Source organism: Erithacus rubecula (genome assembly GCF_903797595.1).
Source record: "Erithacus rubecula genome assembly, chromosome: 6".
Lineage (NCBI taxonomy): Eukaryota > Metazoa > Chordata > Aves > Passeriformes > Muscicapidae > Erithacus > Erithacus rubecula.
The window spans coordinates 6,427,777-6,444,122 of record NC_136688.1 but is presented as its reverse complement, the minus strand read 5'-3'; the positions used below and the strand labels follow the sequence as shown (position 1 = coordinate 6,444,122).

Below are 16,346 nucleotides of genomic sequence, written 5' to 3'. Positions count from 1 at the left end.
GTGGCAAGTAGCAGAAAATTGCTTGCAGTGTTATTTGCCAGATTACTTGAACTATTTACACTGGGATTTCAAGTTTGAAGTATTGAAAATTCAAGATTTGGAGAAGTCTTGGACTGTGTATTTTTGTTCCTAGTTACAACAAGATGCACAGAGGAGCATTATGATATGGCATGGCTGACTACATGAAGCATTTTTAAAGATAAACCACCTGAAACATTCAGGAGCAGTTCAGTTTGAGCTGTTCAGATTTCTTTTTTAATTGAAGATTTGGAAAGCCAATTGATTTAGATTAAATGGTCAAGCTTTCACATCTACTTGTTTAAGATTCATGTTGACATTGTACTAAATACAGCCATATAGTTTGTATTTCAGATAAATTGATCTGACTACAAGCCTCACTCTTTAGTATGATTCTAACTCCAAGATAAATCAATATTTAATATCTCCTGCAACAGCCCCTGTAGATAATTTTAAACCTTTTCTCCATCCCATTAAGTTACCTTTAAAAATTCTTTATATAAGGATTCACAGATGACTTCTGAAAAACTAGTTTATGAAAAGCAGTCTGAAATTCATTAATTCAGATGGAAAGGGTTTTTTAATCTTGTTGCATTGTACTGATCTCTAAATCTATCTCTGTTTAGCTAATTCTCCTGCTCAGCTAATTCAAAGAATAAATAAATACTTCCTGAAATCTGTAACACAGGTTTTTAAACCTAAAGAAAAACATCTTTGTGCTGCTAGCTTTGTGGTGCAAGACATCTCTGGGGTATAAGCTTCTGCAAAGACAGGCTAGCCAAGGCTGTCCCTGCCTTCCTGAGAGGATGGGCACCCTTCATGGGACCAGCCTCCACCCAGCCCCAGCCCTGCTGTCCCATCAGCTAAGGGAAACAGGGATGAGAGCAGCATGTCAGGCTCAGACAGCAATCACATCCCAGCCTCCATTTTGAATATCAAAAACTGTGTCTGCTCCCTCTCCCCTCCCCACCCTCCAATCTGGTGCAGCAGCTGAGAAGGAAAAACATCTCTTCCTCCTCCCTCCAACCTCTCCTATGGCTAAGGGCCCCGCTGGGATAGGAGGCTTTGATATCAGAAGAATGCAAACAGCCAGGCTCAGGTTTGCTGCTTCTCAGGGTTTAGAAACAGAGACTTAAGAGGAATTTCAAATTATTATATATTGGGAGAACTGAAAGGGATGATGCCAAAAAGAAGGAAAGAGCTATATACTCTGGAGCTGTCTGGTTGTAAATCCACCATTTAAACTATAGGATCTTCACATTCCTAGCTGTGCTCCCCCTCACTCTCACTTCCTATCCTGCAAAATTCAAAGGGCATTTTCAGGGACATGGCATGCAGGAGTGAAGTTCTGTCCCATCCCTCACCTTCTGACCTGCTGTTCCCCACAAACAGTCCATAGTACTTCAAAATTTCTGATTCAGCTATTTGTGGGGTCATGCTGAAAAATCAAACAGTGAAATGTTTCAGTTTGATAAAAGAGCAAGCTTTTGTTTTCAAAACCTTTGCAGCTTTTACAACAGAATTGATCAAATAGTTCCATCTTTGAGCAGGCAGTGAGCTGCAGTTGAAGCTGCTGAGAACCTCTTTGCACTGGAGAGGCAACGTGCTAGACTGAGATAGCTCTTGCCTTTCAAATCTAGTAAAGATCTTCCTCTCAGGAGCTATAACTGCTTTGGTTTGTATCAAAGCACAGCCTAAAATGGTCTGATCCTAAATGAGTTCTGTCATCAGTTACAAAATAGAATTATAAAAGGAAAAAAAAAAGTGACTGATAACTCACAATGAAGTTTTCAATTTTATCTCCATTCCTTTGCTACTCCAAGCAATCAAAAATGTGATAAATTGTGTATTTTGCTTATGGCAAATGGTCAGCATTTAGCTTAGTTGTGAAGTCAAATCCAAGGCTGATTTAGCAATAAGAACGCAGCTGTATAGAGAACATACCCACATATAACAAATAATAAAAAGAGGTGAAATAACACTACCTCTTCACAGCATGAGATGCTAGTGGAAATTCTAATGTGGAAATTGTGTGGTGTTTCATTAGTTAATTAAGATGTGACACACAACAGCAATGAATGTACTGTTTTCACGAGACACTACAAGAGCCCCAGAAAAAGCAGGGTGAAGTTAAGCAACAGGGAAGAGCAGCAGCAGGGAGAAAAGAAAAGGAGACACAAAGCAATAGATCACTGCAATCACAGTAAGAAAATTACCCCCACTGCCTTTTGATAAGAGAATGTCAGACTTCCAGTACCTGAACCATAGGCTGTACCACAATAGGAGCATTCCTGATACTGCAGCACTGGAATCTCCTAACACTTGAAGGATGATTAAGTAATGCAGTCCCTGTTTCAGAGACTGTGCTCTGTGACATTAGAAGGATCAAAAACAGGAAATGAGGTGGGTTTTTTGCCCTTTTAACTGGATTCTTTATGTTCTTATAATTCTTATGGTAGTTACAGTAAGATGGCACGGGTGGGGAGAAAGGGAAATCACTTGGTAAACCAAGCAAGGACTACATCTCATCACCTTCCCTGGTAGGATAACTCACACATGCACTGCAAATTTCCCACACTGCAGTGAATTACTTTTCTCTGCCCCTGCTAGAGTAGATCCTGATAAACTATGGATGGCTTTTGGACCAAATGGAATGGATATCCTGCACAGCAGAGCGTGCTGGTTATTGCAAACACTGATAGGCATCCCAGTCTATGTGAATATGATAATTCCACCTGTTTCTTGCAGTGAAAGAAGAAAAGTAAACCTTGCATGAAAGAGAGTGGGAGCAACCCTACAGGAAAAGGTCTTCCTTGTATTTCTAAGCTTTGGGTTCTTTCTGAATGGAAGCCCTCAGAGCTGGCCTGTGCCTCAATGAGACATTGCAATGATACAGTGTGATCTGCAGTGTGACACCAAGGAATAAAACACAGGAGTCACACAAAGGTCATGCAGGTAATCCCTTGATAAAGGGGAATCCCTTGGGAGGAAGAGTGCAGCCGTACAAGCTAATCTTATTCATTGTATTCAGAGAGCTTGAGGAACAGAATTCTGGCAGGGAGCTGGCAGCTGAATACGTTTTGGCAAACTGCTGAACCTCTGACAGACCAAGAAGTTTTACAGTACATGATGTGTCAGTGAGTCACTTTGTATACAGCTCTAATGCACATCCTCCCAGTGATGGCTTCTAAACAGAATGTAAAACAAATGTATCAGCATCCAAAATACAGCAAAGAGTATTCCTGCATTGTAGAAATGGAAAAAGTGGGATGCAGGGAGCAAGAATCTCTATGTATGTAAAAAGGCAGCTCATCCAAATAGGAGGCATAATGAAATTGTTACTTCACAATTGAGCTCGAGGATGCAAAGAAAATGGCAGGGAGAGAGGAATGCTCACATTGCCTGCTGTCTCAAGAAGCCCTTGGCAAGACAGCAGTGAAATCAAGCACCCAGCTACTGATCAGCATAGGTCTGACATTAAACCACAAGTGTCCACTTCTCTTACTGGCCGTTTAACAAATGGCTTTGGAACGGGTGGAGGTAGAGAGGAGATCTTTCCAAAACCATGTCTCAATGTTCTCCCTCAGTTAATGAATGTCAGCAAGTGGAATAGAACAGAAATTTGATATGTTTTTCTAGCCTTTCTTATAGAAGCATTTGCAACATGTTAGAGGCCACAGGCATAAAAATGGAATAGTGGGAAATTAATGTTGTCTGTAGATTTTCAGGATGTAAGCTGGGCTATTTCAGCTTGTGGGTTAGGCATACTTTAGGTTTTAAGTAGTGTTATAACAGCTTACAATGACTCGAACAAGATTTTAATATGAGCAATCTGATGTTGAGTATCATTTATTACCCTGTTACCCATTTCCAGTAGAGACAGACCTGTTTATGGAGTTAGTATTATGTGACTAGAGATGAACAAGCTATGTGCAAAGAACATTTCATCCAGAAATCAGAGTATTTCTTATCTTTTCAAACTTCCCCTGAAGGTTCAACAATTTCTATACACATGAGTGTCAGTGTTTTAACAATCCAACTTTTTAAAGCTTTGCATGAACTATGCACTCAAATGCTTAATGGTTTCCTACTTCTGGTTTATGCTGTAGTTGGCCACCTCAAACAAATGACATTGTTTTCAGTAGCTGACTCAATGATAATGCAACTTTGCCTTAAATTACCTGAAAAAAAAAAAATAAAAAAAAGCAACTGGGAAACTGGGAATTCTCTCAGGTCAAAGACCTCCTAGGTAATAAAAAGCTTTTACTTCGGTCTATCAGCTCCTGCATCCAAAAGCCTCCATAGCACAGAAAAACCAATAAATCTGCCTCTGGCATACCACTGGTAGGAAAAAGATGGCAGTGGTAAGGGACAGTGCAGCAAGGCCTTCAGCAGCCCTAGATTAAATTGCTGCAGAGTTCAGGGAGCTGCTGTAAAGATCTATAATTAGCATTGACACTTTATCAGGGGCTGGAAGATCTCCCTGATACTGCATTCCTCATTTGGTCAGTGGGTGCTGCATCAAAGCCTTTGTATCTTATCAAGAGGGGTTCAGCAATTTGGGCATAAAGTGCAAATGCCTAATTGTGCACAAATGTCCATGTTCATGTGTAAATACACTCATATAAATAAAACCCTGTTTGCATTAATATTTGTGAAAAGAAACAAAGGAAGGACTAAGCATGGCCAAACTCTATAAATCAGATTTCAAACAAACACTTGCAAACACTGTTTCTCATTATTGGTTCAAGTCTTTTCATGAGATAAAAAAAAGACAATTTTACCTGTTAGTATGCTTATTCTTTTGATTGAAGCAGAACAGTTAAGTCAGCAAAAAGTATTGCATAATCCCACAAACAGGCAGCTTAGTAAATATCCTTAAACAACAGGGAGAGTAATTGAATTTATCATACCTATTGATGCAGCCTAATGACACTTGAGAAACGGGAGACATTTTTAATTTTAGAAAGTAATGAAGTATCAGGGAAAGTAATCCAAATTTATCCTTGCTGTACTTTATCTGCTGCAGTAGAGAGTTATATTGGCAATGCATTTGGTGCAGCAAATTTGCTTAAAGGAATACATAGAGCCTGGAAAAAAATGGAAGAAACTTTTGAGGACGTCTCTGCTTGTATCTAAGTGTAAAATAATATGCAAATATATTCTGTAGTTCTCAGGACAATTGAGGAAGTGATATGATAGGAATTGTGCAGCTGCCATTCTGACCCACAATTTAAATCAATGAATATATTCCTGTTCTAGCAAATTTATGCTTGAACATTAATTTTCAACCTATCTTTATTGTTTTATGGAGAAGCATAATAAAAACACAGAATAAATTTCAGTATACATCTGTAAATTCTCCTGAGTAGCTTGGGAAATGTATTGTATATAAGATCATTATGCTGTTACAGACATCAGAAAGACAGTATCCTTTATGGCAGAATAACATCTTTTGGAAAAAAAATATTCTTGTTGCTTTGTGCAAATTTTTCAACACATCTCTGAGACATGTTTCAATCTAATTCTGTTCCTTTTGAATTTTCAGTTGCTCCAAAATTTAAGGGAGAAGACCGAAATGGGACAAAGTTTGTATCCTTTTCACATGAAATACCCCATGCAAGTGAAAAAGCAGTATATTTAGCACTTTTTCTTGAGCTGGAAAGGCAACAGAAGAAAGGGGACAAGTCCCCATTATTACTATTATCATCATCATTAATACTATTATGATTATCATTATTATCATCAATCATTATAATGATTATAATATAATAAACCCTATTATTAATTTGGTATAAAGCCTGAAGTTAGACAACCTCTTTGAATAGCCCTGAAAATAGAAATAAAAATCATAAGTGTGTTCAGCAAGAATACTGTTAAGCACAGGTAGTGGCAAAACCTCTAGCAGCCAATATTCAAGTGTAAAAATAGCTCTTGATACCAAAAGTTTATGCTGATTTCTTCCCTGAAAAGAGTATTTTGTTACCAAGTGTTCTTGGCGTGAAAAGCATGAAAATCTTTACAAGTTCACCTAATATAGGAAGTTTCTACCCTCTGCAGTGTGTGTGTGTAGATATTTATGCCTCTCTCTATATGTGTATACAGTCATTCAAATAATAATGTTTCATATAGGTTGCTTATGTGTAGGTATGTTCTCTTTTATTTTCTCATATATGTACATCACTATTGGGCCAGTCAAATGTTTTTTAAAATTTATGGTCCAGTAAAATTTCTGGGATTTATAGTTTGCAAAGATTTCATATTTTTCACTCAACTAATTTTGATAATTTAATCAATAGACAAAATAATTTAGATTTTATTTTAAGCAGCCTCTACATGACTTGAGGGAGTAAGAAATTCACTGTGCATCTGATACATTGGAATTGAAATGCACAAACTACCAATTTTGTGAAGACAATTTTGGAAAATAGGGTAATTGAGCAAAGGGTTTAAAAACAAAGGTCGCACAGAAAATTCCTCTATAGGTATAAACTGGATTCATAAGCTGTCACAAAGCTAAATTATCTGCAAATTTAGATGACCTACATATGCCAGAGATTTTGCACTGTTTCTTTTTGTCTCTTCCCTGTCAGATCCACAGTTTCAGTGAACATGTATTTTTAATGTGCAAATTTCAAATACATTATTTGTATGTCTTTCTACACACAGCAAACAAGGTAAACCTTAAAAAAAAATTAAAAATTAGTAGGTGCATTGATAGGCAGGGGTGTGAGTCCATAGGTGTAAGGAGATTTGAGCAAGAGCAGGGGATCAATGAGAGGCTCCATCATTTGTTAGGTACAAAGTTAGCGATTCATGAGCAGCTTTAATATTTCTATCTCTGGGGCTGGAGGAGCAGACTTGACAAGATTTCATACCCACAGCCTCCTGCACCTGGTTCCCATTACAAGCCTGGCCTTGATAATGGGGCTGTGTTCTTCTGCAGGGGCTAATGTTAGTGCTGGTATTTCCCTGCCATAACTCTCAGAGCCTGAGCAGCAATGTTATGGCTGTGCTTGACCCCTCTGTGCATGAGCAGTCACAGCTTCCATCACCTTTCTCACCACATAGACAGAGATCAGATAAAACATTTCTCTAACTATGGGTGCAATATCTGACCTGGTTTTATTTCCTGGGATGTCCACAGAAGGCAGTGATACATTACAGGCTTCGGGGCTATATCCACAGTCAGATTAGTCACCCTCCTTCTTAGTTTATAATTGAAACATTTCTCCTTAAAAGATATGGTTGGAGACACAGGGATCCTTTTTTCTAAGATGCTCTGCTTGTAATTTAATTTCAAATTACACTGAAAGTTTTAGTTGCAAAGCATGAATCTATTGCAATACTCACCTGTGTCTGAGAGATACTAAAAGCATTCAGCTATTCAAAAATCCATCTAATTCCTGAGCAGAACTCAAAAGAAAAACAAAAATGACAATACTTAGTCTGCCCCTAAACACACTTAGAAAACAAATGCAAACACATATGATATTCATACAAAAGCAGAAATCATCTATACCTTGAACTTTTAAAAAAATAGCAGGGATTTCCCTGAAGGGAGAGGCTGCTTAGGAAGTCCAGCCATACCACACGCAATACACCCTGAAAAAATATGTTGCTTGGAATCTTTACTATCTTCCCATTGTTCATTGTTATAAATGCATATGGATATCAGCCTTTATCTCATCTTGGCATGAAAACTCAAATATTGGAAGCAACAGCATAAATAAACAGAACTACTCCAGCTAAAAAACCTAAATGTTGGAGGTCCAGCATGTTTTCCAGTTCTAATAAAAGGGGGCAGTATTACATCAGCTGAAATTCTGAATTGTCCAAATTATCACAAAAAGAGCTGGAGAAGGATACAAGACTGCTGAATTCCCCTGAAAATAGACTGTTACTGTGTATGCAGCCACAAATCTGCTTGTCTGCCTTGGGGTAAAATTTTCAGAGCTAGTTCAGTGGGACTTAAGCTCCTGCATTGCAGCCCCTTCAAAATTTTTTTGAATCATTATTTTCCCTTCAAAATTATTAAGGAAACATTACAATGGGTATAAAATGAAGATACACGTTTATGTAGTTAGGATAAGCCCTAAGACTAGAAAGAAAATTGCAGAATTATTGCAGTTTCAAAAAATTCTGGAAAAACCTGGTTTTTTTCTTTTTTTCTTTACTTTTTTAATACAGATTTTTCAGTTTAAAATACTGGTTTCCAAATACAGCTTTAGGAAATTAAGTTTCAATACCCAAAGTAAAAAAAAAAAAAAAAAAAAAAAAAAAAAAAAAAAAAAAAAAAAGTCATAGCTTACATATATTATGTACTGCCACAAGTAGATTACTAAATTGAGCAGATTCACAGTCAAGCATAAAGGACATTTGTTTTGTAAGAAGTATGAGGACTGCTGGGATTTGTATTTGAAACTTTTTCCCTATTCCAGGGCGTTTAACTCAGACCTGTCACTTATCTGTTCTAAAATGATGGATCTGCAAAGAGGTTGTCTCCATGCAACGTGTCCTTCTACGTCCCAGAAAGTCCCCAGGGAAAAGTTTGTCGGCTGAGCAGGATGACGTACTCAGGAAAAAAACACTTTGCAGTGTCTCTTTGTAGAAATCAGAGTCTTCATTAGACAGATGGAATACACTCCCACTGAGTTGAATAAATTGCCTATATTCTTGCAAGAAAGTGAGACCACACTAACAGTTCCTCAAGTAAATCAATGCTTTTCTTTTTTTCCCTTTCTATACAGTTCTAGATTCTTTTTTATTATAGAATCTAAATACTTAAATTACATTATTCCTAAGTGTAAACTATGGGGGGCAGGACCTTTCTTAAGTTACAATGAGACCAGAACTTGCTACAATGACTGTGGGGATAATATCATAGAAAAGTAATAACTTTGCAAAACTAGTCTTCTGCTGTTGTTACTGTTATCCTTTTTCCCCCCTAATTTTCAGGTACTTCAATTACAAGTAGACCAAAGGTTTAACCAACAGAAATAAAGATCCAGTTGAAAATGCTTACAGTTTCTGATGTGTCTCACTGCAGACTGAAATATAAGCATTGATCTGTTATTTACTAAATACCCATAGTCTGCTAAAAGAAACTAAAGAGGGGAAAAAAGAAAATACAAGTTTTTCTTAAAAGAAAAAAAGGAAATGAGAAGAGATCAGTACCTGCAAATCCAAACCACACATTCATAAGGACTTATAAGAAATCCACAAGGCCCTTATGACCAATTAATCCATGTTCTAAATTTAAGTGGTCAGGACTCCTTACAGCTAAAGGAAAATGAGATGCAGAATGAACTGGAAAAGTGTTTGCCTGTGTGTTTGGGGTTTTTTGACAGAGTTGAGAACTGACTAACAGCAAGGACGCTGGTAACAATGTGATTCTCTGTGACTGTGGGAGGAACCTGCTGCACATGCCGAGCAGACAGTGCGACTCCTGCCACTGCAGCTTTCTGTCTCTGAGGCTGAATGTATGGGGAGGAAAGAGCTGGCAAAAAACTGAAGGCAGCACAATGCAGCACTGCTTGTCTTCAGGAAAAAAAAAAAAAAAAAAAAACAGTGCAAGATTCTGGAGCCACTGCAGGGCTGTGGGCAGCCAAAAGGAGATTATGCATGACTGGTGACTTTTCGTACAAAGGCTTCCTGAAGTGTTTTTGTACAAGTTTGTACATGTGTGCAGGAGCTTCATGCACATGATGAAGTGTAGCAGCTCCAGAGGACTTGTTACACCCTATTGTCTCAATAATCCACACACTTAACAGTCCCTAAATACAGCAGAGCATAACATCTCCAGTGGGGTCGTTATGGCTTATTAAGTCAAATCCAAGTGCCCTAAATATGGATTTGATCAATAGACTGTAATATCTCCAGGGGTGAAAAATACACGTTTTTAAGAATATGCACATTTTGCATACAAACTCTGGTCTATATTGGGATAAATTACGTGGATTCAACTTGTGAAACTTTGATTTAGAGATAAGAAAGGAATAAAAGGCTCATTAGAAGAGGTGCTAAAGAACCATGATTCCCAGGAAGTAGGCAATGACTCATGTTATTTATTTTGGGGTCTAATTCTGCTTTCCTACTGCAAATACACAGTTGTCTGAAAATCTACAAAAGAGTAAGAATGGAATATAAACATAAAAACGTTATATTAAATTCTGCTTACTCTCAGATCTCAATGAATATGCTTCATGGTAAGTAACTGGGCATGTGGGGATACAAAAAATGTTGTATTGGTAATTGCTTTTGTATTAATTCCACCTTGACTTCCTATATTTTTCTCCAATCACAGCTCTACCTATATTTTTTATACCAAGATTTTCTGAAGCATCTTTGTCAGCGTTTTCCTGCTTTGTGTACAAAAAAGATAGGATCTGATTCTTTTAAAAATAATGTCAGTTATCTTATAAATTATATAACATTTTCAGATTCATTTAAAGCCTTAAATCAAAGCAAATCTTCCAGGCAATGACAGTAGTTTGAAATACTAAAATAAATACAAGTAGCTGAAGCAATGCAGATTTTGTTTAAGCCCTCTTTTTTTTTGTTGAAGGTGAACATGGCTTGACTGGAAAAAAGTCACAGCCGCTAAACAAAGATGAATTTTTGGTATGATTTTACTTTTGCTTCTATTACATGGTAAAAGCTCTGTATATTGTTTTCTTCATTTCCCTAACTCACTCTCCTTTCCCACTGTTTCTGTTTACTCTGTAAAATGACTGACACCATCACTCTTTTCACAGTCAAACCACACTGGAATATTTTGCTCCACCTGAGGAGGAGGAGAAAAAATCAACTCTACTACAGTGATTTTTTTTTTGTCTCATATACATTGTACTGGTTTAGGTTCAGACTTAAACTTGGTTCACGTGCTGCTGAGTTTTGGATTTGTGACCTGGATAACACAGGGATGTTTCACTATTGCCAAACTGGGCTTCCACAGCAGGACCTTTTCTGGTTTTGATGCTGCTGTGCCAGAGAGGAGGCTGGGGTTGTGCCCCTCTGGGAGGGGGGACAGAGCCAGGCCAGGTGACCCCAAAGACCAAAGGGACATTTCACACCATATGATATCAGACTCAGCAGTAAAATCTGGGTGAAGAACAAAAAGGAAAATGTTTGGAGTTTTGGTATTTGTCTTCCAATGTAACTTGTTTGTGCTGAAGCCCTGCTTTCCTGGGAACAGACTGCAGTCAATTAATTCCCTGTCTTACTTTGCTTGCATGCACAGCTTTTGCTATACTTATTAAACTACACTCATCAAACCACTAATTTTCTAATTTTACCCTTTTGACTCCCCTCTCCATCCCACTGACAGGAGCTCACCTGCCCTCAGCAGCACACAAACTCGGGTAACTTCACAGGATCCTATCATCTCAGAAGTATAAACTAACCTTATTGCTTTGGCAAATGACAAAGCTGGGCTGTCCCAGAGTGCTGGATGTTTTTGTTATGGTCTTTCTGATGACTGAATCTCTGTGAGCACTTTGAAAGCTTTGTAGAATTTTTTTTTTTACTTTATTTTTTGAACAGCAGAATATGAACACAAGCAATTTTCAATTCTGTGTCTGTAACCAAACACAAAGCTTTCTGAGATTTAAATGACACATTTTCAAAAAGGCCTAAGCCCAAGCTTTGAAGTTATGTACATAATTTTGTGAGTGCAATCATTTGCACAACAAACTATTACCAACTATCTGAACTTGAAGACCAGTGACTGACCAGAACTCAATAGCTTTTTTATACCAGCTGCAGGCAATTAATTTGTCATCTTTTTCTGGTGCCAGCTTCCAGCTACTCATTTCTACAAGTCTAATTACCTGAAGCCAATTTCTGAAAATTTGGTCCTGAAAACACAGGGTTCTGATTCTTCAAAAGAAACCAATCCAAAGTTGCAACTGTTATCAAAGCTTCGCTGGGATTATGACAGAAACTATACACAGTTTTTTTAGCATACAATTATTTCAAAATTATGTTTCTCTAATTGAAGTGATCTAGCACTCCTGCTCCCCCACCTCCATTTTCATCATCCTGCCCATCATTTTTAGAGTAAAAGAAGTAGATCATAATGTAAAAATTGAAAGGCAGAGGGTGAAGGGGGAAAGAAGAGTATTCTAGAATTCTGTTTGTGCAAAGGATGCTTCTGGTTTTAACATATTTTATACTTGCTATAAAATATAAATCCATTTTCTTAGTATTCATGACCGAATTAATACTTTTATTTTCTTTAGGATAAGAGTGGGGATATACCATCATTGAAAATGACTGATTTATACCCTGCTCTTTGGCAGCCCCTGCCTTTTCTCACATCTATGGGGTGAGGATAACAGACCAGCACACCAAAGATAAAACCAGAGCACATACTACAAGCTTTTCCTGCCTTAATGGTTCTGTAGTACCTGCTGCAATAAATAAACCCAGCAGGATTACACAGGGTCACTAAGAGACTTAACAACAGATTTCCCTGCTGCTGTTTTATTCGTAGGTTTTAAAAGTTGCAAGTGCTACCATGAAAAGTCTCCTCACAAAAGATGGCACTTGAGAATGATGTTGTCTGTATCTGTTAAAGAGTTCTGATTCACTCTGCTATATTTGCAAGTAAAAGAATTTTTTTTTTTTTTTGCTCAGACTGCTTCATGTAGAACCTCAATCTGGAAACTGTGCATCAATCCGTGCATTGCTAGTAACCAGCACAAAATAGAAATTTCAGATTATTCACTGAAATATTTACTGACTCTGCTCTAAAGGGTGAAAGGTGAAATAGGAACTTAATATATTGAATACACGATATAAACATGATACTGAAAATATACACGGAAGAGACTCAAAAAATAAGTGGATGCCATTTTTATACTTATTTTTCAAAGTGAAATCAAATGTTAAGAATACTTTTAATAGCACTTATAGCATATTAGATATTTTTTAAATGTCAAGCCACTGAAACTCATAAAATAAATTTTAAAATAAACATAATTTTATAAACTCTTAATACTGATGTGTACGAGATTTTTTTTTTTGTTTTTATAACCTGGGCTTTAGTATTCTGCCTCTTGATTACTTAAGAAAAACACTGAGTTCATAATTAGAGGGTTTGAATACAGCCTGCTTGATCAGTTATTCAGTTCTGTATTTTTAATAGTATCAACTTGTATTAAATGAGATCTTCAATTATGATTTTTAAACTAATACTAGCAGACATATATATTTATTAGACACTGAATCTGACTTGGAAAAGCATTGTTTATCCTTTGTGGCAACATTTTAACCAATCTTTTTTTAACAGGCATTACTTGTTTTGAGTGCTGTAAAGAAACTATCGTACAAAACTATAAGATGTAATTAAAAGGGGTATAACAATCTTTAATGGGTTTGTTTATGGCATTTCTTTGTCTTTCTCTGTCTCGCTACAAAACACTCACCCAAGCATTCTCTTGTGGAATGAGAAAAGATCAGAATATTATCAAATTCATCATTTAAGTTACAGTTATTCTGCTGAGTGTTATACTCAGCCTGGACTCAAAACTCCTGTTAGTCTTTGTGCTAAAATCTTCCCTCCCTCACACAAGAAATAAAGAACCTGCCCTGCCCTCTGATATAATCACAGAATTTTTTATAGCCATTGGAATTACCTGTTGTTCTGGAGTGTTTTAACAAATAATTAATGAGTCAGTTTTCTTTCCATTCATTACTAAACTGCATCATAAACATTCTATTTGCCAAAGCCTTAGTGACTACTGGGATAATGCTTTTCCCTTTCTAGTTGGCTGGGATAAGTATTGTGGTCTCGAACTGATTTTGTGTCAGTGGTGAAAAATAACTTGTGTGCTGTATTTTTGCAGCCCTTGGCAGCTCTAGGGAAGCTAACAGAGAAGCATTCTCCATCCAAAGGGCTGCCTTTCACCTCAGCCAGTTACAGATCCTCTCTTGCCCTGCTGTGCATCACAGACCTGCTGCTGGAGCAGAGCCTGAAGACCTCAGAAAAGCCACAGGATGGGACAACACAGGCCCAGGGGATTTTCCAAGAGTTTTCTTTGTCCTCTGACTGGTCCTTAAAGAAAGTATGATATAAACTGTTCCTTACCTTTCATACATGATCTCAGGTTGCTATTTGGTAAGCTGGATCATGTCCTGTTCAGTCCAGTGCTGTTCCTGTTATCCCAACACTTTCTGTCATTTACCCTTTTACTCTAGTGTGCCACCTCATTTCAGTGATTCAGCACTGGAGATCCAACAAATAATGCTTTATCTCTAATTTCCCACTGCAACTGAGAGCCAAATGTTTTGAGCCTTTGTACTTTGCTGCACCTGAACCACAGATTCAACCACACTCAATCCACACACTGGCATTGTAATACTCAACAGTGCTAGCACAGAACTGGCCTTTTAGCCATATTTATCAGCCCAGCCATTCTCAAAAGCACTGTTCAAAATCTAGCAAGCACAAGCTATGAAAGTTTCAACCAACCCTTTTCCATGTTCCTGTGTGCACACTTACAGCTTTGTCACATGTGTGCTCAGGACTGTGGGTGTGATGCTGCCATGTAAACCTGGAGAAGTTTGGAGCACAGCACTGCCAAGTGACAAGGTGTATTTAACATGAAATCAGAGATGGTTAAAAGCTCTAAAAAGAAATTTCACATAAAAAATAAGAAGCTATTTTGCAGGGGAGAGAAGAGTGAGTGACAGGCAGTGGGGAAATGGGAGACATTACCTTTTCATTCCTGCAGTTGTTTAGACCCATGTTATTCATGGAGGGCAATTTTCCATCAACACCATGAGGCTGCTGTTGCTGCTGCTGTTCCCTTTGGATTTGCTCTCTCATTTTTCGAGCCTCCTGAATGGCTTTCATTACTGTGTCCTGGTCCCCAAATAGGGCAGGTGAATTAAGACTGGAAAGGATATCTATAAACAGAGAACATATTTTGTTTAGATAATTATCTAAATTGGAATCCAGGGTAAGAACTCTGCTCTCACACTCTTAGAGCTGCACCCAACCAACATCTGCAGGAGGAGTGGCAATTGCTGTCTGTTTGAATTACTCTACTGAAGTGATTAATAAACTCATGCAAACTTTTGCTGTTAGAAATACAACCATTGGGGCCTTGAGGTAGTCAGATATGGAGCTATCTGAGCATACTCATAGATTTAAATTTAAATATGTGGTTATGACAATAGTATTCTGAAGCTGAAACTGGAAACCTTTTAAGGTATTTAAAAGCGCTGAATTTGCTAGAATTCTGTACTTATTGACAGTCTACCAAAAAAAAAAACAAACAAACAAAAAAGTTTTCAAATACCACCAAAAATTCAAAACAATAACCAATAAAACCCCAAACAGGTTAAGATTTGGAATTAAACTTCAAAGAAAAGTTTTGTATTCTTTTCATTTCACTGAATTACAGCTGATTGCAATATAGCAAATTCAAACCTCGAAGGACTCTAAATTATCATAAAATAAAAATGATTAAGGGTTTCTCACACTTTATCCTGGGAACCAAATGCTTAATTTAACACTATGACCTAAGTAAGAAGGGATTCAGACTGTGATGTTTTCATCCCATCCCATCAAGGGATGGGACTGGTAATGTTTTCTATCTGAATGAAACACTCCCCTCCAAAATGAAAAATAATATATTATAAGACAATCTTTGTTCTTGCTGAGGAAAGTTTGCAATGTTCTGAGCCAGTTCAGCCACTAAGTTCCATTCTGGACCCTAAAGAAGCTGGGAATCATATTTCCATGATTTTTAAAGAGATTTAGATTCATAATCATCTACATTTATTTTGAAATGCAGCAAAAGCTCCTACAAGGCTTGCTGGTTTTTTTGGTAATATCTTGCTATCTTTTTTTTACTTATGGATTGAAACAAAAAATTTTTATGACTTTACATGAAGAATATTTATACCTTAGGCATTATTTGTCTTCTGTGTTCCTTTCTCTTGAATGGTCCATGACTTCAGATTGATATTTTACTTTCTAATGTAAGACAGTGCAATAATAGTTGCAAATAAATTGACAGGTAGAGCATCTAGATAGTTGCAGAAAATATCTTTCAGAGATCATAATGTTCCCAAGTGCTTGGGGATGGAAAAAACCCATAATTTTTATATATTTAATATATGTATTTAACATATCTATTCATTATTCACAAGTGTTTCTATATATTTTACAAGTACACTTGAGCTACAGATTGTGAATAAGTGGTCTGTAGTAAGTATTTAGTCACTGTTAAAATTTACTATTTGAACTTTAGGGCTGATCATCTACATTTTGCAGCTCTTGATTCTGTTTCTTGACTGGTTAAAGTAGTCTTCAT

General features: G+C 37.2%; 1 protein-coding gene across 11 annotated transcripts in view; it reads right to left on the bottom strand.

Annotated features, from left to right (window-relative positions):
• SOX6 (SRY-box transcription factor 6) overlaps positions 1-16,346 on the bottom strand; it is a 369,092-nt gene that overhangs the window by 44,597 nt on the left and 308,149 nt on the right. For all 11 annotated transcript variants that reach the window (XM_079307926.1, XM_079307922.1, XM_079307919.1 and 8 more), the window contains one exon: positions 14,741-14,931. In XM_079307926.1, the coding sequence (XP_079164052.1) occupies positions 14,741-14,931 (191 nt within the window). The remainder of the gene's footprint in view (positions 1-14,740; positions 14,932-16,346) is intronic.